General features: G+C 30.6%; 1 protein-coding gene across 1 annotated transcript; it reads right to left on the bottom strand.

Moving 5' to 3' along the window:
• Nucleotides 1–609: 609 nt before the first annotated feature.
• Nucleotides 610–5,618, bottom strand: LOC133319396 (mucin-2-like). Its single transcript, XM_061523620.1, has 2 exons — nt 5,141–5,618; nt 610–4,209 (listed from the first exon to the last, which is right to left on the bottom strand). Exons 1-2 carry the CDS (start codon nt 5,570–5,572, stop codon nt 610–612), a joined length of 4,032 nt encoding a protein of 1,343 aa, XP_061379604.1. The 5' UTR covers nt 5,573–5,618.
• Nucleotides 5,619–23,239: the final 17,621 nt, after the last annotated feature.

Raw genomic sequence — 23,239 nt, 5'->3', positions numbered from 1 at the left:
ATCAGCAACTATGACACAGCTAGTACGCCCGTTCTTATCTACATGTATAAAAAAACTTTATATATTCATAATTTATCGATTTCTGTGTATACAGGAAAAAAATGCTCAGTAGAAAATATGAAGCACTTTTGAAACCTCAACATTGATGAAACTCAAAATTTGAACGTAAATTGTAGAAAAAATGATAACAGCATAGTAATAAAGAAAGTAATGCAAAATTCTCAAGAAAATAAATATGTGATTTAAAATGTCACTCATGACGTGGTAAAATCATTTTGTTATGTATACTCAAAAATATTTTTTTTCTATTTCAATATTCGTCTTCTTTTAATGTACGAAAATGAAATGAAAACCTTTTATAATACTGGTTATTTTGATTTATTAATATTTGTACTTAAGTTTATGTATTAAAGAAAAGTTTCTTTTTTATATTTATTAAAATTTATCAAAATAATAACTTAAACTTACACTTAAGGTATTTAAAGTTATTAAAAAAATATATAATACTTTATAATACTTTTGTATCACATTAGATCGATATAATATAGAATAAATTATTTATTAAAATAATATAAGTTTATACTTATTCAACTTAATAGAAGCTTTATATTAAGGCAAATAAAAATTCTTATTATTAGGATTTGAGTAAACACTTGTAACCCTTGGCACAGTTATAGGATTTGGCAAATCATAGGCATCAGTAAATAATATATGAGAAATATCAGAATTATTCCTATTTTTACCTATTCTATAAAATATAAAGGCGATCACACAAATAACAATCAAATTTAAAATAGTAACCATTGATATTGTAAATGCATTCCAGAATGAATTTTCTGTTGTAGGTTCTGGTAATGGACTGTTTGTAGTAAAAGGCTCAGTAGGAGTAGATTCAGTACTCGTATTTTCAGTGGGAATATTAGGAAGGGTAGTGGTAGTTTCCGTTAGGGTTGTTGAAGATGCCTCTGTTGGTAATGTTATGGTAGGGAGAGTTGCAGTATCAGTAAGGGTAGTCATCGTAGATTCAGTCGGCTGAATTGTAGATCCACTGGTCGTTATATCTGAGATTTCAGTAGGGGTTAATGTAGAAATATCACTTGAAGTAGGCATGAGAGTAGTATCAGTTGAAGAAGTAGTTGAAATATCCAGAATGTCAGTAGTGGTAGTAGAAGAAGAAATTTCAGTTGTAGTGCTTTCACTTGGAAAAGTTGAAGTTGTAGTAGTTATCGTAGTAGTAGGAGTATCAGTAGAAGTAGGTAAAAAAGAAGACCATTTAGTTGATATAGTTGTAGGAAACTCAGTTGGAGAAGGAGTAGTTGTAGTAGTTATCATAGTGGTAGTTATATCAGTAGAAGTAGGTAAAAATGGAGACGTTTCGGTTGAAGACGTTGTAGGAAAAACAGTTGGAAAAAAAGTAGTTATCGTAGTAGTAGGAGTATTAGTAGAAGTAGGTGAAGATGAAGACGATGAAGTTGGTATAATTGTAGGAAGATCAGTTGGAGAGGGAATAGTTGTTGTAGTCATCGTAGTGGTAGTAGGTATATCAGTAGAAGTAGGTGAAGATGTAGAAGATTCAGTAGATAAAGTTGTGGGAATATTAGTTGGGGAAGGAGTAGTTGTAGTAATTATCGTAGTGGTAGTAGGTATATCAGAAGAAGTAGATGAAGATGTAGAAGATCCAGTAGATAAAGTTGTGGGAAAATCAGTTGGCGAAGGAGTAGTTGTAGAAGTTATCGTAGTAGTAGGAGTATTAGTAGAAGTAGGTGAAAAAGTAGACGAATCAGTTGATATAGTTGTAGGAATCTCAGTTGGAGAAGGAGTATTTGTAGTAGTTATCATAGTGGTCGTAGGTGTATCAGTAGGAGTGGGTGAAGATGTAAAAGATTCGGTAGATGAAGTTGTGGGAAAATCAGTTGGAGAAGGAGTAGTTGTAGAAGTTATCATAGTAATAGGAGTATCAGTAGAAGTAAGTGAAGAAGTAGATGATTCAGTAGGTAAAGTTGTAGGAAGATCAGTTGGAGAAGGAGTAGTTGTAGTAGTCATCGTAGTGGTAGTAGGTATATCAGAAGAAGTAGATGAAGATGTAGAAGATTCAGTAGGTAAAGTTGTAGGAAGATCAGTTGGAGAAGGAGTAATTGTAGTAGTCATCGTAGTGGTAGTAGGTATATCAGTAGAAGTAGGTGAATATGTAGAAGTTTCAGTAGGTAAAGTTGTAGGAAGATCAGTCGGAGAAGGAGTAGTTATAGTAGTCATCGTAGTGGTAGTAGGTATATCAGAAGAAGTAGATGAAGATGTAGAAGATTCAGTAGGTAAAGTTGTAGGAAGATCAGTTGGAGAAGGAGTAATTGTAGTAGTCATCGTAGTGGTAGTAGGTATATCAGTAGAAGTAGGTGAATATGTAGTAGATTCAGTAGGTAAAGTTGTAGGAAGATCAGTTGGAGAAGGAGTAATTGTAGTAGTCATCGTAGTGGTAGTAGGTATATCAGTAGAAGTAGGTGAATATGTAGTAGATTCAGTAGGTAAAGTTGTAGGAAGATCAGTTGGAGAAGGAGTAATTGTAGTAGTCATCGTAGTGGTAGTAGGTATATCAGTAGAAGTAGGTGAATATGTAGTAGATTCAGTAGGTAAAGTTGTAGGAAGATCAGTTAGAGAAGGAGTAATTGTAGTAGTCATCGTAGTGGTAGTAGGTATATCAGTAGAAGTAGGTGAAGATGTAGAAGATTCAGTAGGTAAAGTTGTAGGAAGATCAGTTGGAGAAGGAGTAGTTGTAGTAGTCATCGTAGTGGTAGTAGGTATATCAGTAGAAGTAGGTGAATATGTAGTAGATTCAGTAGGTAAAGTTGTAGGAAGATCAGTCGGAGAAGGAGTAGTTGTAGTAGTCATCTTAGTGGTAGTAGGTATATCAGTAGAAGTAGGTGAAAATGTAGAAGATTCAGTAGGTAAAGTTGTAGGAAGATCAGTCGGAGAAGGAGTAGTTGTAGTAGTCATCGTGGTGGTAGTAGGTATATCAGTAGAAGTAGGTGAAGATGTAGAAGATTCAGTAGGTAAAGTTGTAGGAAGATCAGTTGGAGAAGGAGTAATTGTAGTAGTCATCGTAGTGGTAGTAGGTATATCAGTAGAAGTAGGTGAATATGTAGAAGATTCAGTAGGTAAAGTTGTAGGAAGATCAGTTGGAGAAGGAGTAATTGTAGTAGTTATCGTAGTGGTAGTAGGTATATCAGTAGAAGTAGGTGAAGATGTAGAAGATTCAGTAGGTAAAGTTGTAGGAAGATCAGTTGGAGAAGGAGTAGTTGTAGTAGTCATCCTAGTGGTAGTAGGTATATCAGTAGAAGTAGGTGAATATGTAGAAGATTCAGTAGTTAAAGTTGTAGGAAGATCAGTCGGAGAAGGAGTCGTTGTAGTAGTTATCGTAGTGGTAGTAGGTATATCAGTAGAAGTAGGTGAAGATGTAGAAGATTCAGTAGGTAAAGTTGTAGGAAGATCAGTCGGAGAAGGAGTATTTGTAGTAGTCATCGTAGTGGTAGTAGGTATATCAGTAGAAGTAGGTGAAGATGTAGAAGATTCTGTAGGTAAAGTTGTAGGAAGATCAGTTGGAGAAGGAGTATTTGTAGTAGTCATCGTAGTGGTAGTAGGTATATCAGTAGAAGTAGGTGAATATGTAGAAGATTCAGTAGGTAAAGTTGTAGAAAGATCAGTTGGAGAAGGAGTAGATGTAGTAGTTATCGGAGTGGTAGGAGTTGTAGTAGGGTTTGGCAAAGGAGTAGATGACTCGGTTGATAAAGTTGTAGGAGCTTCAGTTGAAAAAGTAGAAGTACTAGGACTTTCAGTAGTAGTAGTAGTAGTAGTAGTAGTAGTAGATGAAGTAGTATATTCGGTAGATAAAGTTGTAGACGGCTCAGAAGTAAAAATTGTAACTGTAGTTAATGTTGTAGGAACTTCAGTTGAAGAAGAAGTAGTAGAAACTAAAGTATTAGTAGTTTCAGTTGGATCTGGTGAAGGAGTTTCAGTTGAATTACTAGTATTCTGAGGGGGCAAGGTTGTAGGAATCATTGTTGCAGTAGTAGTTGTAGCGTTAGTGGGGCTTATACTAGATGTTGTTTCTGTATACTCTTCATAAATTATACATTCCTCCTTGTCAGTATTTGGTCCAAAGTAACGAAGAGAATCTATGAAAAATGAACTAGGTTCACTTTGTCCAATTAATGCTACCTGTAATAATAAAATTTTTAGTTTTTAGCAAATATATTATTTTAAAATTACTGTGTTATATTTGGTTCATATTATTTTTGTACATATATGAACACATCTTGGTAGTAAGAAAATCTAAACATACTTCTTTTTGTTGGTAGACCAGTTCTTTCTCTGTAATTCCTTTAATTTATTATGTAGCCTTACTTTAATTTTCTATACGTAATGAAAGTCGACTGACTAATAAATCATTTTTAATACTTAGCTTAATGTATATCTATGAATAGTAGTATTAACTAGTCTGATATTTGTGACATTTTATGTATAATAATAGCTTATATAAATAAATATGTTACATTTTACGGCGATTTGAATTCTTAGGAGTAAATTAGTTGCACTTTATTTAGTATACCTATATTTGTTCCCTTAAAATTGATTATTTATAAAGTGTTCTCGTATTTAGTATAGTCTTAAAGTCTTAAATCGAAAGCCTTGTCTTTCAAACAGAAAGTCAAGAAAAATAGGGAAGTTCAGTGTTAAAATTTGTTATCTAATCAAGTTACAATCTCCGGTTAAGGTTTATGAATTTAAACTTCTGTGTTTTTAAGTCTATGTGGCGTGACAACTCCAGTGAGCGCAGCTATACATTGGACGTTAGGTTGATTAATGAGTATTTATGTAATTATATCACAGTTGCAGTACATTCATATACAATTTATTTTGTTTTGGACCAAATTAGCCTGCTATGCTCCAGTGAAGTAAAATTAATGAAATTGAAGTGAGCTTTTTTGCACTTTAAATAGATAACTGATTTCATTTCAATTTTTACTTTTGTATTACTTTTCACTTACTATCAATTTTCACTTTGAATCAAATGTACAAAGATTTTGTTATTTCGAGGAGATCTTCTTTGAAAATAAAATAATTCAACATATATTATAAATTTACTTACATATCCCAGATACGATGACAAAACGGTGTAATTTACAGCTTGCCAACCTCCAGTAAAAGAAAGTTCTTGTGAATTTACAGTAGCATCCCTTTCATTTTCTAAATACTCTATAAGAAATGTATTTATGTTCAACTGTTTTGTATTTGGTTTCACATAAAAATTGATTTCAACTGTTCCTCCAAATCCCATTTGGAACATAGGAGATGCCATGCAGCTTGTTTGCGGGAGTGGTGAAGCGAATTTGGTGCTCTGAGGGTGAAAGGGATCGATGGAGACTTCTGAGTAATTCTCAATATACCACATAGTCATGCCATAACAAATATCTCTGTCATTTGTGAAGTTTTCAATTCCATTTTCGAAATTGTATGTCACACAATCCTCACTAGCAAGGCACGTACAAACTAGTACGAACAAAAAAATTAATTTATACATCACGCACCGTACTCATCCATACAATCAAATTCAAACTATTTATTTAGCTTTCCTGCTGTTTGGTAATTGATGTTAATATGGACAAGATACGATTCAACGAATCTGTAAAACGATAAACCGAATCGTGTCCGAGTTTTTGATTGAATAATCAAGGTAAGGTGTTAATTATCTTATTTTAATACTAGCAAAAACTCAATGATTTGTTTGTGATAATTTTATTAAATGGTTTTTTCGAAATGTTCAACTATAACATCATATTTTTTGGAGATACAATTTTTAATTAAATAAAAAAAGATGTATGAGTATGAGGCTTATAATTTAAAAATAATAATAATTCCATGTGGCAGGCAATTAGGTGCGTGATAGACTGAGATACATTTTTTTATTAAATTTCTATTAGAACAGTTGAAACCACAATAGCAATCTTAATCAATGTTTATAAATTAAATGTTATTGTAAAATGTTGTATGAGGAGAGTTATTATTTATGTAACGGAGAGTCTCTATTCGTCATTATTTTACTGACCCAATTGGAATTTAAAAAATATAAAGCGTTTATAAGACGCCTATAATGTGACAAGATTCATTTCATTTAATTATACGAATAACTAAAATTATTATTTAGTCCTGCCAAGAAAATTTTTGCTCTCTAAAAACATTAAAGTTTTCAAAAACATGCTTTGTGATTGAAAATAATCAATCGACAAAATTTTCTATGCTTCCTCTGCTTTGCATAAATTCAGGATATTTTTGATTTGGTTTTTGTTACTCCAGAGAAGGGTAATATTATTTTTATATATGCGTGTTAAGTTGTGCTTTATAGTATAAAAGTTCAAGCATTTTTATAATTAAAATACAAAATTCATCGACACTACAGGAATTCGAATCTGCAAGCTCCTGATTATCTGCGTTCCAGTTGCTTTTACCAATTAAATTGCCGGCCAAGCATGGTTATTCCATTGCAGCATCGGTAATAGTTGACTGAATGTATGAAAATGATTTTATAACTTCTCTCTAAAAACTGAAAGTAAAATTTTTCTGTTAAGTATGCATTGTTTTGTATTATTAATCATTGATAATTTGAAACATAAAAAATCTTTTTCCTTCAGGCTGTTGTTTTTGTAAAATTTTTTTCCTTAAAAAAAATTACGAAGCCAAATAAGGTATTGCAATATTTTCAATTTAGCTCATATAGAGTCTTAAATTTTTGTTATAAATAGTCGCAATAGTGCTAAATACATTTGTTTCCAAAAACGAAAAATTAATTAATCAGTTGAATAAAAAAATTAAATTTAAAGCAAGAATATTTTAATAAACTAACACACTGGCACGTTATAATATACTTATGCCATAAGAGCAATCATCCTTCTGCGACTATTAATTATTGTACTTGTAATATTATGCTTGGATACTTCTAGTTAGAACCGCTTATGAGCTTATAAAAAATAATAATAAAATATATATATTGATTCTGAATATAATTTGACACTGTATCTCTATATAGCATTAATATACTTTACTAAAATATTTCGTATTATAATTAATACGAGATATTTTCATTCAGAAAACATTCAAAAAAAAAAAAAAAAGTACACGATTTAAGTTATTGCGAAACGATAAAATAAATAAACATATTATAATTGCTTTCAAATTATTTTTAGACAGACCTGAATTATTATCAGCTCTAATAATCTCGCTATAAAATATCCGTAATGTTATTTCTGTGTACAACTTATCTTTAATTATCGTGGTACAAGTCAATTAGACATTTTTGGTTTCAGTAGAAAAAATATTTTACGTCATAAAATCGTTGCAATAAAGTAATATTTTTATTGTATTTCAATAAAGCAATAATAATAATAATAATAATAATAAATTAAATTACTCTCTCATACATTCTTATTTATTAACATGGTATTTGAAGTTTAATGTGAGTGCTATGAGACAATGTTTTTCATTTACTTCAATGAATTTTATTACGAGTATATATTAAATTGAAATTGCATTAATAATGAAGTAGTTTAAAATATTGATTGAATAACTTATGTTATACAATACGATACAATAAAACGTCTTAGATTTCTTACGTTCTTGTACATTTTTATGGGTAGAAGCAAATAATAATACAATGTATACAGAGAATCAATCTTTATATCTCTGGGGTTCAAATATAATATAATATTATTAATATATTCTACGAATCTTATTCTTCAACAAAATAACAAATAAGGGAAAAATACACTCACTACGGGTAAGGTTTGTTAAATGAATATTTATTGTTTGTTTTATTCAATGTTCGCTACTTAAAAATTATTTAAATATGACAGAGTATTTTTTCACCTTCACAAAACTCAAGAAGAATTTTAGGAACATGACTAATAAACGTTTATAAACTCATCATAATAATTGAATCGACTTAAAAATAGTGACACTTCCTTAGCCTTAAGTAAGCAAGGTCGTTGAACAGTAAATGTTGAATGATTTTATTACTTTAAGGAAATTTGATTTCTCACCACAGTTCACTGATGTTAATAAAATAACTGATGACTTTATAAATAGTTTTAATTTGAATAGGTACATGATATGACAGTAAAAAAATGTTAGGTAAAAATTGTGTTGCAAGATGACTAATAAAAACTTCTAACAAATACGTATGTATGTATCTTAGACCTCATTAAATAGGTATGTGTTGGCACAAGTGATATATTTCATTTTTTTTAAGTAAATAGGACTTGAAACAAAATAATACTTAATTGTTAGTATAACTCACAAACTGTGTTAGTATAAAAATAATAAAAAAGTATAAAGTAACTAATTACTGTGGAGAAATAGTCACTTAGTTAGGTTGCCGGTTTGCATACAACAACTCACCGCTTCACTGCAACCATTCTGTGAGAGATGGCAATGGGGCGATTCACGTATTTATTTTCAGACCAATCATCCTTCGTAGTTAGAGTTCTGTCGGGGCAACCCTGCACCACACGCACTAGAGAGCAACTCTTTCGCATGATCGTATAGAAACAATTTATCTGAGCGTCTGCGAACATCCCAGAAACGAAAAAGTCCTATAAACACTTAGAACGCGTTACTGTGTTCAACAGATTGCCGGTTGAAATACTTTAGTATATATGTAGCCCATAATACGTGTAAAAAGTAGTAGAAAACGCTCAGTGCCAGGGTCATGATTGAGACTAGGAGTTAAGACAAGACTGAGATATTTGAATGGTGTGACTTACTTTTTCCGGATTCATGTTTTCCGTAATCTGATGGCATAATAAGTCCTGAACCAAATGAGAGACCCTTGGAGAGATGTATAAAGCATGTATAAATTGGGGTATATACTGACTATACTATACTGTATATACTAACTATAATATACTGGCGAAAATCTTTACTAATCTTATTTAAGTTATTTTTATATTTCTTCAAAAAATGTAATATAAATAATTCATCCTTGACAATTTAATTTATAGTTAAAGTATAAACTGTCGTAGATTATCTTGCTTCCCACTTATTTTGTTTCCTTAGTTTCATGGCTGTAAATATCTGGTTGAAAATGCGTGTTTATGAAAACTACGAACCTTATCATAATATATAAATACGACGGAAAAAGATTAAACGAATGTACAGCAAGCATCTTGATCTATTTGTAATCTATATCAGTGTTTAATAAAGTTATTTATATTAGATCCAATAAAATAATCATTTTATACTAGTGGCATTGATAAAAACATAAAACTTTAGTGCTTTCTTTTAGTATCTATGTACTTATTCCCGCTAATAAGGGTATTTGTGGATTTATACTACAAATTATATATATACCGACATTCCTATTTTACATATATATTTGTTTATTTGAATATATATTTATATGTTTTTTGTTAGTTGTACTCACGATACGAGAAAACCAAACACAGCAAAGAAAAAGATTTAATGCAATTTTAGAATGAACGAAATATTGTTCCTAAAAATAAAATGAGCAATATTTTGAAATGTTTCACCAACATCGAAATCTTATACTGGGTATGTTAATTAAAAATTTTTAATTTTATCTATTAAGAGTTTTTATAACCACGCAACAGTTAAATATGTTATCACTAGCACAGATAAAATACTGTTAACTTTTTCGGAAATCTTTAAAACCTGACAATTTTTTTCCTTCAAAATTTGAGAAAACACGTCCTTTAATTGATCATCAAGTTCTATTCGATTCTGTGATTTTCAGAGGAAATTTATATTAAAAATTGTTTTAATATTTATGTATACAAATATATTTTCTAGTCATACTGTTTTATTTTATAAGAAAGAATTACATATCTAGTTATGCAGGAAATAATAAATTAATTTTATTTAAGTAATAACATTACGGTTAAATTTCTTTTCATATAAAGGTTTGTATGTAGATTTATCTGAAAATCATTGAAAGAATTTGAAGAAATTTTGCGATAGTGAGAAAATAAAAAAATACCACGTAGGACACATTCAGTGCTGTGTACAAAATTGCATTATAGTATGTGGTTGTATATATGCACACGAATCTATGGGATGAAAATAAGTTTTTGAATATTTTTAAACATTTGTAATATGAATAAAAAGATAATAATATTTATATAAATAAACCATAAGTCATCTATATTACTGTCAAAGTGCAAAAATATATGTCCTGTTTCAACACTTCGAACTTTCGCCGGCTTTTATAGTAATCGGTACACACTGCACCCGTGGGACACGCCGGAACTTCTAAATAAATATGGCGTAATAAATAACATTAATGTCTTCTGCTTTAGAGGCCGCACACTCCGTGTTAGGGCATACTTTTTTTTATCTTATAATATCCAAAGAATACTTGAGCATATAACATAAAAAGGAAACTGATAATTATTGTCAAATATTAGGAAAGCTTACTGAATATCAGAGTTAATTTTATATCTTACTTGGTTTAAACTGAGATTTATTTTTTATAATACCATTCAATCAGTCCTGGCCAAAAGTTTCTCAGAGACTTTGTGTTAAAAGTTCAATCATAACAATAGAATTCTATATTTGCTGCCACTTGACAGCAGATACAATTCTAAATTTAAGTAAGCTTCATTACTTTTTTATTTGTTTGTTTAATATTGACATTTATAATATTGACGAATACAATAATAAACATATATTTTTATTGTAACTAATCTCTTAACTTATTTACCTGGATTGATTTTTTTCTTCATCCGTTTATTTTGCGTGTGAAATTTGTTTCTGGTGAAATTAATTAATCTTTTCGCTTTCAATGTAAATTCACTATCTGGAATTTTTATTGTGCTAACTACATTAAGGTGTGCAAGATTCAAATTTACGTATCGGACAAGGTTCTGGACTTCTCACTTTCTACGTAATGTACGAAAATTTGTAACAATAAAATAAATTTGTTAAAAAAAAAGCAAACATTAAAATAAAGTGAAATAAAAGTCCAGAAAACGAATTATATTTTACGAGTTAAAGTTTGATAAAGCAGAAAAAAAATTATAAAAACATCTGAAGGAACCAATTTGTAAAAGAACAGTTTTATTGAACAAAGAAATGTAAATTTATCTGAAGTCCATTAATTCTATCTTCTTTGACAAATGAAGTAGATCTACGAGAATTGCTTGACTTTTGATGGCAAATTGAATACTCGTAATTAAGAGGTTATAACTCGTTATTATACTATTATTGTTTAAAAAATATGTGTATTTATAATTTGATAAGGGTAGTCATGAAACAGGAGTCCTGTATTACTTAAGATACGACTTACAAAATAAACATAAATAAATTAAAAAACCTATTATTTGATTAAATTACTGAGTAAACGTACAGTTTATAGAAAAATATAATAAAATATACACGTAATGGCATCGAATGGTTTGAAAAAGAAGAATTTTTATTTATTACACTGGCAACAATGTTTCATTATTTGTTGGAAAAACACACTCGAAGCTCTTACATTGATTAATTGCATTGCCGAAGTGTTTATTTGTTTATTCGCTGAGCTAAAAAAAAAGTATGGAAGGGGAAGCTAAGGGGAGTTCTATCAATAAGGATTTATATTTAAATTGAAAATTTTCATGTTATACGAATTAAAGATATTGCTTGATAATATCGCGTTTGAGAAGGCGTGAACCTTTTTTATATTCGAATCGGCGCGTAATAGTTTTAATAAAAAAGAAAATAGGTTATAATTCTAATTTTATTCTGTTCTGTGGCTTCATATCTCTTAATTTAAAAAAAAAAGTAATAATTTTCAACATTTTTGTTTCACACAAACACGTAATAAATGTAAATAATTTTATTAACCACGGCAATAAAATAATATCAAACTGATTTATTTTATCCAAGGATTAAGATAAAGAATGATACTAGGAATCGTCTCAGTTATCAATTCATTTTGAATATTCAAATATTAGACACTTTGTTTAAGTGATACACGCCTTTTTCTCATATTGAAACATTTTAGGTTTCCTCGATTAAAACCAGTATATTTTATTTAAACCAGGTTAATTCCAGCGATTTAATATAATTGACATATAATAATATTATTTTTCTAATAATACAATCAATAGTGATATAATATTATTTGTTTCATAGAGTCTTTATAGGTGGTACATTTAAGTTAAACGATAGCGATTTCTTGCTTATTTTTGAATATATTTAAAACGATGTAATTTAAATAAAAAATAGAAATGTTAATTGTTTGGAATTTTAGGTTTATATACAAAAGCATTTATTACATTTAAAGAAGATGAATGGAAAAAAGACAAATCTTAATTTCCGCAAAGCGTTTATAATAATGGAATGAAGACTTATATCTTGCTACGGAAAATTATTAACCCCACCCTAATGTATTTTGAGTTACGAATTTAAAAAAAAATACTTAATTTTGTTTATGTAAATAAAACATAGAAACAGAAAGACATAAAAAATTATATAATCTACAAGAACAGTCTATTCAGTTCATTGAGAATAAAAAAATGACAGGACATTAAAATTCTTTTATTCCAAAAGACTTTTAAAAATACGATATATATAAAATATTTGAAAGTGCACGTTTCTTTTTATTTTTTGCAGCAGTTCCAATAAAATCTATGTGCATAAGGATTCATTTGTATAAACTGTACCAACATTGAAATACGACGCTTTTGGATGTGGATTTTGTTTGTGGAAATCAAATTTTTAGAAGCAGTGTATTGGTAGAATTTATATGAGATGATGGTTATTATCGTATTATGCATATATATTAATACATAAGTACCTTATGTCATATGCGTAATCGCATTTGACTACATTGAAGGCATAAGTTACAAGATTTTGTTCACGACTTCTTGTATTCAATTTAGACTGAAAAATTTACATCACTGGAAATATCCCTTATAAATTTAGATTATTTAATTTCAGAGAAAATTAAACTCAGCAATTCTTTAAATATTACGTTATATAATAAAAAAAAAACAATACTTATAATATTATAATAAAATATTTTAAATATTACGTCGGAAGAGACGAATGGTTTTCGCTACTATAATTCTCTATTTTACTTCCTACATTTTAATAAAATTGAGTAATATTTTTACACAGTAAATATTTTTTGTGAACTGTATAAGGAATTATTTTATTGTTTTTCCCAAAAACTTACCTGTTTATTTTATGTAATAAAATTAAAAAGTATAATTTTTATGTTAAAAATGTGTTCTCGAAAGAGACGTTGAAATTCTTTTATTATTTCTGTCGTATTCAATGTTATAATCTTTTATAAACTGTTGAAATTATTAAGGAAAACTTAATATGTAATGTGTTTTTATTGCTTATGTGAAAATTTTTATCGCAAGTAATATTTATAATTTTACTTATGGTAAGGTTATTTTTTGTTCATATTAAAAACTCGTCTGATGGTAGCACGCTTTAATATTGTGACTTGGCTTCCAAAATTCATAAACGACGTAGTGTGACGTAAATCTGGTCGAGACATGTTATTGCCTGACGCAGTTAACACGGTCGTTCCCAGATCCGTATGAATTTATAGCTCAGAGGGACTTCGACGCGTACAGGGAATATCCCCTGTTTCAAACACACATTATCTTTGTTTTATTACAGCTGTTTCAATGCCCTATGATATTGATAATTATATATCCTCTTTTTTTTATTCATTAGAAGTGTGTTGGTTAAAATCTTACATAATGCTGAACTAGTTTTATATTATTTTCTGATAACAGCTCAGAATTATTTTAAAATAATCACAATTTTTGAATATAATTTCCAAATTTATGTTTATGTCAGACAGTTTCAACATCACACGTCAGTTACAGAATTCAAGTAAATTTGTTCAGTATTTCAAGGGAAAGCTCAGACGGAATTAAATTAAGCGTTAAAGGTATTTTTGAAGTAATTTATGAAAATTTAAAAAAACATTTTTTGTATAGCATAAACCATGAGTATGCAAATGTATCTGTGTCATGTTATAATGAAAAATTTAATAAGAAGTATTATAATATATGCTCTATAAATTCTATTCTCATTAATATTTAATGTTATTTACATATTATAAATATATAATGTTGGAAATAAATTTAGGCAGTACTTCCACTTAGATGTTTATATTGCTCCACAACTCGTAACAGAATCCCTTGTCTTTGTGTAGTTTCGAATTGACTGTAGCTGTTAGCTCTACTGGCTTTTACAGCGTCACCGAGAGGGGTGGGTGGCCCGATGGGACCTAGTCGTTTGATTCGGGCCCGAACGGCCCGACGGAGGGATGCGCCCGTCCCAAGGGTACCTCTAAGAGGCCGGACCTCGGCTTAGGACGTCGTTGTAGTGGAGGATGAAATCGGAGATTGGATTACATGACGTCCCCCGACGGCAGAACGCCGGAGTGACGTGTATGAAACGGGACCTCGTCTTCGCCGGCGAAGACGATGTGTGTAGATTTGATTTTGTGTCATGGGGGTCGTTGTGTCTGTGTTGTCTGTTGTTGTTATATCGTCAGGGTCTAGGAGAACGTCTTTGGGACGCCTCTTGCCTAACGGGAAGTTGGGTGATTGGGAGTAGTCACACGCTTTGACTACTAGTGGATTGGGATGAACCGTCGCGGTCTCGAAAAATCTCTCTGAGATCGTCTTGAAGTCCGCAGCCATCGTAGGAAGTTGGAGGTCCCTATGGAGATCGGAATTCCTGATGTACTAGGGTGCGCCTGTGGCTATGCGCATGAATCTATTTTGCAGTACTTGCAGTTTGTTGACGGCTGAGGGACGGCCGTGGGCGAAGCACGCGCTTGCGTACGACATGACGGGAAGTATGCAGGTCTTGTAAAGTGTGACCTCATTTCTAAGGGACAGTTAACTTTTGCAGATCAGGGGATATAGGCGACCTAGGATTTAGGCTGCCCTATTTTTAACTATCTGAATGTGGGGTCTGAAAGTTAAATATCTATTCAGAGTGACCCCTAAATATTTGGCTCTTTTTTGCCAAGGAATGGGGCTGTCGTACAAGGAAATTTTTCGGGAGGGGATGCCTACTCGATTACTTCTGGTAAAAATAACTGCAGTGCTTTTGTCTGGATTAATCTCGATTCTCCATTGGCGAAACCATTTCCATGAGGCTTTGGCTGCTTTCTGGAGTCGAGAGATGATGTAGTCTAGAGACCTTGATGAGGTATAAGCTGCGGTGTCATCCACTCGAAAGCGGAAAGAGCGATTCGACAAGTAGGCTCGAATGATGTGAACGAGCCTGTCTGGCAGTTTTAGTTTGAATAGTTTGTAAATCAAGCCGTTGTGCTCGACTTTGTCGAATTCTTTCGCCACATCGAAGAAGATTGCACCCGTCTGCACGACGTCTGCTTACAATACTCTTGGTGATGTGCTTCATGAGGTGGTGCATTGGGTGGACGCTGGAGTGCTTGGCTCTAAAGCCGAACCATTCATTAGGAAGGATTGTTAATTTCTACACTTCCCGTTTAAGCCGATTCAAGACGATCCTTTCGTAGATTTTTCCGAGAGTGTTGAGCAGACTAATTGGCCGGTAGGTTTTTCGGTTTTCCTGGTATCGGAATACCTATTACTATGGTCTTTTTCAGTTGGTCGGGGAACGCGCATCCGTTCAGTAGTGCGTTGAAGATGGGGATCAATAGGTAAATTAATCACGGCGGAAAGATTTTCAGGGCCTTATTCGTGATGCGATCAGGCCCTGTTGCTTTTTTGGCGTGGAATGCGCGGATGATGTCAGTGACTTCCGGAAGCGACGTTTCTTTTAGCGCGGCGTCTACCAGTAGTTGCGTAAGTCTTTGAGCTACGTACTCATCGACTTTATCTACGTTACCCGGGTCACTCGGTTATTGGCTAGGGGAGCATTGGCTCTCAAAACTGCCTGCTAGACATTCGGCCTTCTCTCTGTCGTCGAAAGCGGGTGGTCGGTTTGTTCTAACCAAAGGAGGCATTACCGAGACAGTGTAGCTCTTCATCGCTCTCTGCAACGACCAGAATGCCAGGTGCGTTGGAGAGAGGGACGAAAGTTTCCTATCCCAGCCGTACTCTCGAAAGGAAGCCAGTGCATCGCTCACTTGCCTTTGGAGATTACGTAGCGTTCTGCGGTTATCGTCTGTCGGTGCTGCATCATGGGCTCTAGTGGCGGCATTTTTTCTTCTAATTAAATCCCTAATCTCGGGAGGCAGTTCACGACGATCCTTGTGGGACACCGTGATCTGTCTCGTCGAGTTGTCTAATGCGAGTGATTTGACTAATAAGTAGGGACAGTGCGCTCTTCGCAACTTCTGCTGAGTCTATAATGTTAGGGATTTGGGATAGCTGTGAAGAGTCTGATTTTAGTTGTTGTTCCAACAGCTTCCCATCGGTGATAAAAAAGTATGTTATCCCTTGTCTAGCACTTACATCCTATTTATAATATTCAATTTACACTATTATAACAAATATCCAGATGGCGCTAGTTAACTATCATAAGAAATCCCAATAAATATCAGAATCTAAATAACGTTAAGCTTAGAATTATAAAGTACATCACATTTTAAATTATTATAAAAAAAATATTACTAACAATATATTATATGTAAGTGGAATTTCTGTTAAAACAATTTTACCTTATAATTTATTTTTTGGAACTAAAAGCTTTGAAAGGTGAGTTAATACTACCAATTTGTAATTTTAATGAAGAGAATTTAAATCAGTGGTTTTAAAATTTGTAATAGGTTGGTATTTATATGTTCAAAATTTGCTTACGAAACCTCATATATATTGTCACATGTCAATGTTAGTCACGAATTTATTTAAGATTTAAATCGACGACAGAAAGTACATTCTCGTAAAGCGTGAACAATGTATTGACAATAATTTCTTCAAATCATACTTAATTGTGTATTGAGGAAATCGAATTTCCTTTTTTTTTAATATATTATGGAATAACTAAAATATCCTTAGGAAAGAAAATATAATTTTTATAAAATACTTGACATTAAAAAAGTAATTGTGCTGCGGAATAAAACATTATATAATTTCCTTAAATAAAAGGCTACCTGAATAGTAGATACTATCAACGTTTATGTTTTATTTAGAAATATAAATGCACTCAAAATTATTATTTAAATTTATTTTGAAAATTAGCAATGAGCATGAATCCAAATGAATATTCATATTCTTAATATGTATAACTAACACACCTTTTTAGGTAAATTCATTATTTGTATCTCCTTTAAAAAAATCGAATATAAGTCTCATGGCAGGTTTATAAATGTTTAAACAATCTATTGCTTTACACACAGGCACAGGTTTATTAAAAAAAATATCCAGCGACACAGTTAACGACTTAATTGTGCATATAAAGCTTGTTAACACGGTAACAGGTGCGTGCAACAGAATTGCATACAATGGAAATCAATTAATGTTATTGGCTACAACAATATTGCTCCCACAACGTAATTAGGTTACGTTGGCTTATTAGGATTTATTGTACCATAGCTTGTTAGCATTTTAATGGGTATAGTCGTATTATTGTAAAAATAAAGAATTCAGATAGATGGTTGTCGAACTTTCATGCAAGAATACGCAGTAAAAGAATCTACATTTATTAAAATATTATTTGATACGCCAATAAAAGTAGATTCCGTTTTTGAAGTATGATAATATGTAAACAATTCACGAAAGACACTAAAATATAAAATACAACTGTCGCTTTGTGTAATTATAAATAATTGGTGCTAGTTAATTAGCTGTAATGGCTATCATATTTTTAATAAATTGACATTTATTTTGGTTTTGCGGCCAAAAGTTAGCAGGCGTATCGGTAACGACGTCCCGTTAAATTTTATAAATATTTACTGCGTGTTCTGTTGAGCTTTGAAAAGTTTTAGATGTCTTATTTATTATTAAATACAGATTAGCCTTTTTTGATCCGTTTTACTCTCGATTTAATTGCTATGGGATTAAGTCAGTTATTGTTATTTAAGAACTTTAAGGTTTTCTATTTTTTTATTTTTATAAATATATTTTTAATTCAGTTCACTTTCGAAGAAAACTTGCTAACTCGTATTGTTACTAGCCATAAGCACCAATCGTTTTCACTTAAAAATTTAAGTTTTAAATAAGCTTAATGTAAAAATTTAAATATTTTTAATGCCCTTAAAAAATATATTAGCATTATGAAAAGGCAACATTGGTAAAAAATCTTGGTAAGATGAGAATTCAATTATAAAATATGAAATTGAGGAAGCCATCAAAACTCAACGTACCTAATACTAAATAATTTTCTCATTCCGCAGAATCATATCAAATAAAGAAGCGAAGTCTTGAGACAGGAATCACGGCTAGAAAGTTAATCCGACATATGTGGAAAGTCGAGATGCAGGCTTCTTTCTCGGGGTTGAAAAGTATTATTAAATTACAGATTAATACTAAGATACATAACATTATATTATATATTTTTGTTGCTAAAACCTTTTAATGTATAATGTGCTTTGACAATCCTTTCGTTGTCTCGACATATCGTCTGCCCCTGATCACGGTTGCTGCAAAGTAACCGAAACAAAGTAGATAAAGTATGTTGTTTTTTTTTAAACATTAGTTTCATTTAAATGAATACTCGCGAAGTCTTAGATCTCATTAAGCGACAGTCTACCTACAAAAAATGAAAAGTTGAAAATGTAGTCAAAGGACTATTACATTGTAGCATTGTAGCTCTTTTTGGTTTCACTATAGGCGGGTTTTTACTTGTTTTTACTTTTAAACGTTAACGTTACGTTACGTTACGTTACGTTTATGGGCTTTATTTGCATTTTTTTTATATGTATGTATGTTTCTGAAAGAGAGTTTTGATTTTAATGACTATCTACTCATTTTCTATTTTGAAAAAAAAAAGTTTTCTCAATTTCATTTACGCTTGTTTACAAGAGATAAATAAAGCGACGAAAATCATTATTTATCTATGGTAAAAAACTACACAACAATATTTTCCAATAAATTTTGATAAAAGGTAAGGCGTGAGAGCTTGATTCACGGGATGATGTCTTATTTAATCCATAAATTCCAAGATAAAGTAGGGCTGAAACAGGATTGTAACTAATTTTCACCAAACTAGACATTTATTCCAGACGCTCGGCTTAATGATATATTATATGAAGGTTTCAAATTAATGAAATATATACACCCTTCCGAGTTAAAATAATTTATGTTTGGCTGATAATGAACACCGCTGTTGGTAAAAAAGTTTGTTTTACTGAAATTTATTTTGATATTAACATCAAATTATATTTTTATATTTTGAATGCAATATCTCAGATGAGAGAAACAAATGCAAAATTTATTTCTTGGGTGAATAAATAGTAATAGTATTTTGTAGTAAAAAAGTAAGTTAATCGACACAGTAGATCATATCATAGATCTCGGTAAGTAGTCTACACCAAGAATTTAATTATTTTTTTCTTTTGTATCTTTTATATGCCGAAAGTTTTGAGTTTATTTGTATGTCAAAACCTCAAAATAATAAAAGGTGGTAATAAAAAGTTTTACATTTTTTTTCTGGGCAAAGTGTTAAGAAGATTGGCTTCAAGATGCATCGTTGAAGGTACCCCATCGAAAAATATTAATTATGGGAGTCTGAAAGTGAGGGGAAGAAATATCAAATTTGTTTCCCATTCAATAATTGAGCATAACCATGATGTTATGGCTACGAAATGACATTATGCTGATTCCCTCTAGGAGGGAGTTCCCTCTATACTTCAATCACAGCTATATAAAATTAAAACATGAAGACAGTTAACTTAAACTGATAACGTTATTTATCTTATTATTATTTAATAGCATAATTCATATCTCAACCTTGATATCTCAAACTTAAACCCTTTCCTTACCCGCGGAGTGTTCGTCTGCTTTTATCAACTGTATTCTGATGACTTCCAAATTTACTCACATGCCTCCCCTGACAGTATGGATGTTGCAATTGGGACCATCAATGAAAATCTGAAACATGTCCGCGATTGGTGTGTTCGTTTGGAGTAGTAGTGAATCCTTATCAATTCCAGAATCCTTATAAATAATTATTATCAGAAGTCAGCGATGTACAGATCAATAGCGATAGTGAGTATAGCAGATCCGGTTAACAATAACGCACCCATCCCTAATGCGTTCCTAGTAAAATTCTCGGACTTCTGAAAAATGTATAAGGTGGCTTTATTATATTATTTATTATCTCTTATAATTAGAATGTTTTTAATTTAGGTATATTTGCATTTATATAATGAGATGTGATGTATAGAATAAGGTTATATTTTAATTAAGTTAATAATTTAATTTAGTTTAAGTGTGTTTTCTCTCATATATGTCTTAACTGTTTTGTATTACTGTTATGTATATTAAGGTTGATTGGTAAAGAATGCTTTTAGCATTAAGTCCATGTTTCATTCATCTTCTGGGCAATAAAGCGTAAACAAATAAATGACACTCTAGAAAAGATTTTACTCGAAATTTTTATAAATCAGTAGTTAGAAATATTTTAAATGATGCAAACGTAATCTATTTTCTACATTGAACATAGAAACAGTACGTTTAATTATTTCAGTGTCTAATGAACTAAAATTATATCATTAGAATTATGTACTTTGGTTTGTAACATTATAATATTATTTACTGTACAGAATAAATTTTGTGTCTACATTAATTAGTATGCTTTATGTACTTTGCCGATTATTAATTGTTATTAATAATGTATTATGATGTACATATATAATTAAACCATATTCTTACTCGTTCACTGAGGGAAGACCAGTTTTAGAAGTTTATTTAATCAAAGGAAACATCCAGCTATACTAAATTGACTTCAAAAAGGGAAAGCTTGATTCAGAAACATGTATGTATATCTCAAAATTTGTAATATGGTAATGAGCCTTTGGTTGAGATTTAGGTAAATTATCTTTTATGCAATTAATTGAATATAAATAAATTAATTTTTCAAACTCTTACAGTGGAAATTATTGTCTAAAAGAGATAAATGTAACAGAATGTAGGTTTTCCATTAGTTACACAAAGGGGATTCCTACGTTATTCTTCAGGGAGACACAAAAGATATCTGGATCTTGAAAGTATCCCATATATCTACCTGACATGTTATTATTATTTTTTACGCATTCTTTCTATTTAATATAGTTACCCAAGAATGAGGTAGGCATAATTTTAGTAAAATCTATATGTTGTTTCTTCGATTGCTTTTCGTTATACTTTTTAGCGATTATAGAATTTTTTATATGAGCTACTTACTTTTAAGTCCAAATGAAATTCAATGAGGCGATCGCAGAAACCCGTTCGCTAAGCTCGGGTTGTGAATACATAAAGGCAAACATCTAGCAAACTCAATAAACTGCTGTTAAATCACCTCTATTCAAATTGAAATTACTAATGTACTGTGTTATTACTGAACTTTAAATCGACACATGCTGAATTAGATTTTCAATATTGAATTTCACATTAGAATGAAGACTGTTTGTAAAGGCGTATTTATTTTATATTGAATCAATTTGCTTGTCCTGTGAATAAGTCTTGTTAGTGAAAAATTATATGCTATTAGATCTTTTATTTCTTTATTTAACTATCAGAAAATGCGGCTGTTTTAATTATTAAGTCAGGTTTGAGATAAATTTAAATTGTACGTGTATTTTTTTTAATACATTGGGTATTTTTTGGTGAGATTAACATAATTTTCATTCGTTTGGAAACTTAATTAATGTGAAATAATGACAGAAGAAAACAAAATATTATGATAAAATGAATCACACATCAATTTTTTTAGGATTATAATAGATTATAAAATGTGCTTGAATTAACATGTGAATTGAAGGTTAACCTGTTTAAAAACAATGATATTGTTTACAATTATAGTGAACTTATTACTAACGTTTGTTGTTTGGTGTAAAGTATATCTAACGGAAAATCCTTATATGGAAGTAAATAATTAAATATGTACAGAAATTATAATAATAATATAAAATAACAATTATACTATAACTTATAAGAATTCTTTTTATCGTTAAAATTATTATTATATTAAAACAATACTATGATCCATGTAAATGAATGATTTTAGGTACCACTTAGAACACTCTTTACTGCTTCGAAATTATTACTGAATGGAATTACAGTAAATCTCTTTGATATCCAAACACTATTGGAATTACAATGTCAAGTTGGGAAGGGTATGCGATCTAGGACCAGTTATTGAGTCAAGAGAAGTATGTTACTGTTTAAACGATTGTGTTATCGTAAAATGATCTGAGATTATATCGAGTTATTTTCTGTAAAAGAAACACATTGTTCAGATTTAAAAAAATCTGATTACAAAAGGGTCATAATAAACAAGCAAAGATAAATTCCTAACTTGTAGCTATTTCTTATAGCCCATGTTGCATAAAACGTCTTCAAAAATTTCAATTTTTACTATAAAAATTAAAAGTAGATTATTCTTAATTCCAGTTTTACTATGTAGCCATCTTTTACTTTTCTTCTTTGAAGAAGATTTTACCTGAAGAAAAATATTAAAATGCTTCAATTTAAGATTTGGGAGTATGTACTTTCTTACAACGCTAAAATTGGTTTGCTTGACTAATTCGAGATTCATCATTCAAAAAAGAAAATAAATAATAATAATTAAATAAACATCGGTTATTTTTGACTACCATATTTAGTAAATTGAAGGTTTAGTGGTTTTGTGCTTTTTGTGTGTTATTAAATCGTGTCAAAATCACCTTTTCAATAAATTTAAGTGTTTGAAAGAGTCGCAAAAGTGAAGATTAAGCAATGTAAGGAACGTTACTTGCTCAACAGTAAGGAATCAAATTGTTGGTTAGTGAGGTACTTCTTTATATTCGTAGAAATTTAATATATTATAATACCAACAATCTTTATAATTAAGAAATTGTATTAAATATAATTTAGTTAACTTGGGTAAATATTGTTTCCTTTACGTTGGCAAGTTCATAATTCAAGTGTGCTATTATTTTTTTGTCTATTTTGTGTCTAACTTTCTTTAGGAAGTCAATTTGTTGCCGAAATCATGATTGGTAAAATTTTGCAAGTTAAAGTTCATTGAAATCAGCCTTAAAAACCTATTTTAATAAATAATGCGTTGAGTCACGAGACTTACAAAAGACCACGTTTGAGCAAGAAAG

This window comes from Danaus plexippus, chromosome 19 (genome assembly GCF_018135715.1).
Source record: "Danaus plexippus chromosome 19, MEX_DaPlex, whole genome shotgun sequence".
NCBI classification, from domain to species: Eukaryota; Metazoa; Arthropoda; class Insecta; order Lepidoptera; family Nymphalidae; genus Danaus; species Danaus plexippus.
This window is presented reverse-complemented; position numbering and strand designations above follow the sequence as displayed.

Bases quoted from the DNA above. Each gene is read 5' to 3' on its own strand.
- LOC133319396 (XM_061523620.1), bottom strand. From the start codon at position 5,572: ATGTATAAATTAATTTTTTTGTTCGTACTAGTTTGTACGTGCCTTGCT. The intron at 4,210-5,140 runs GTAAGTAAATTT...TTATTATTACAG, and splicing joins TGTCATCGTATCTGGGATAT to GTAGCATTAATTGGACAAAG.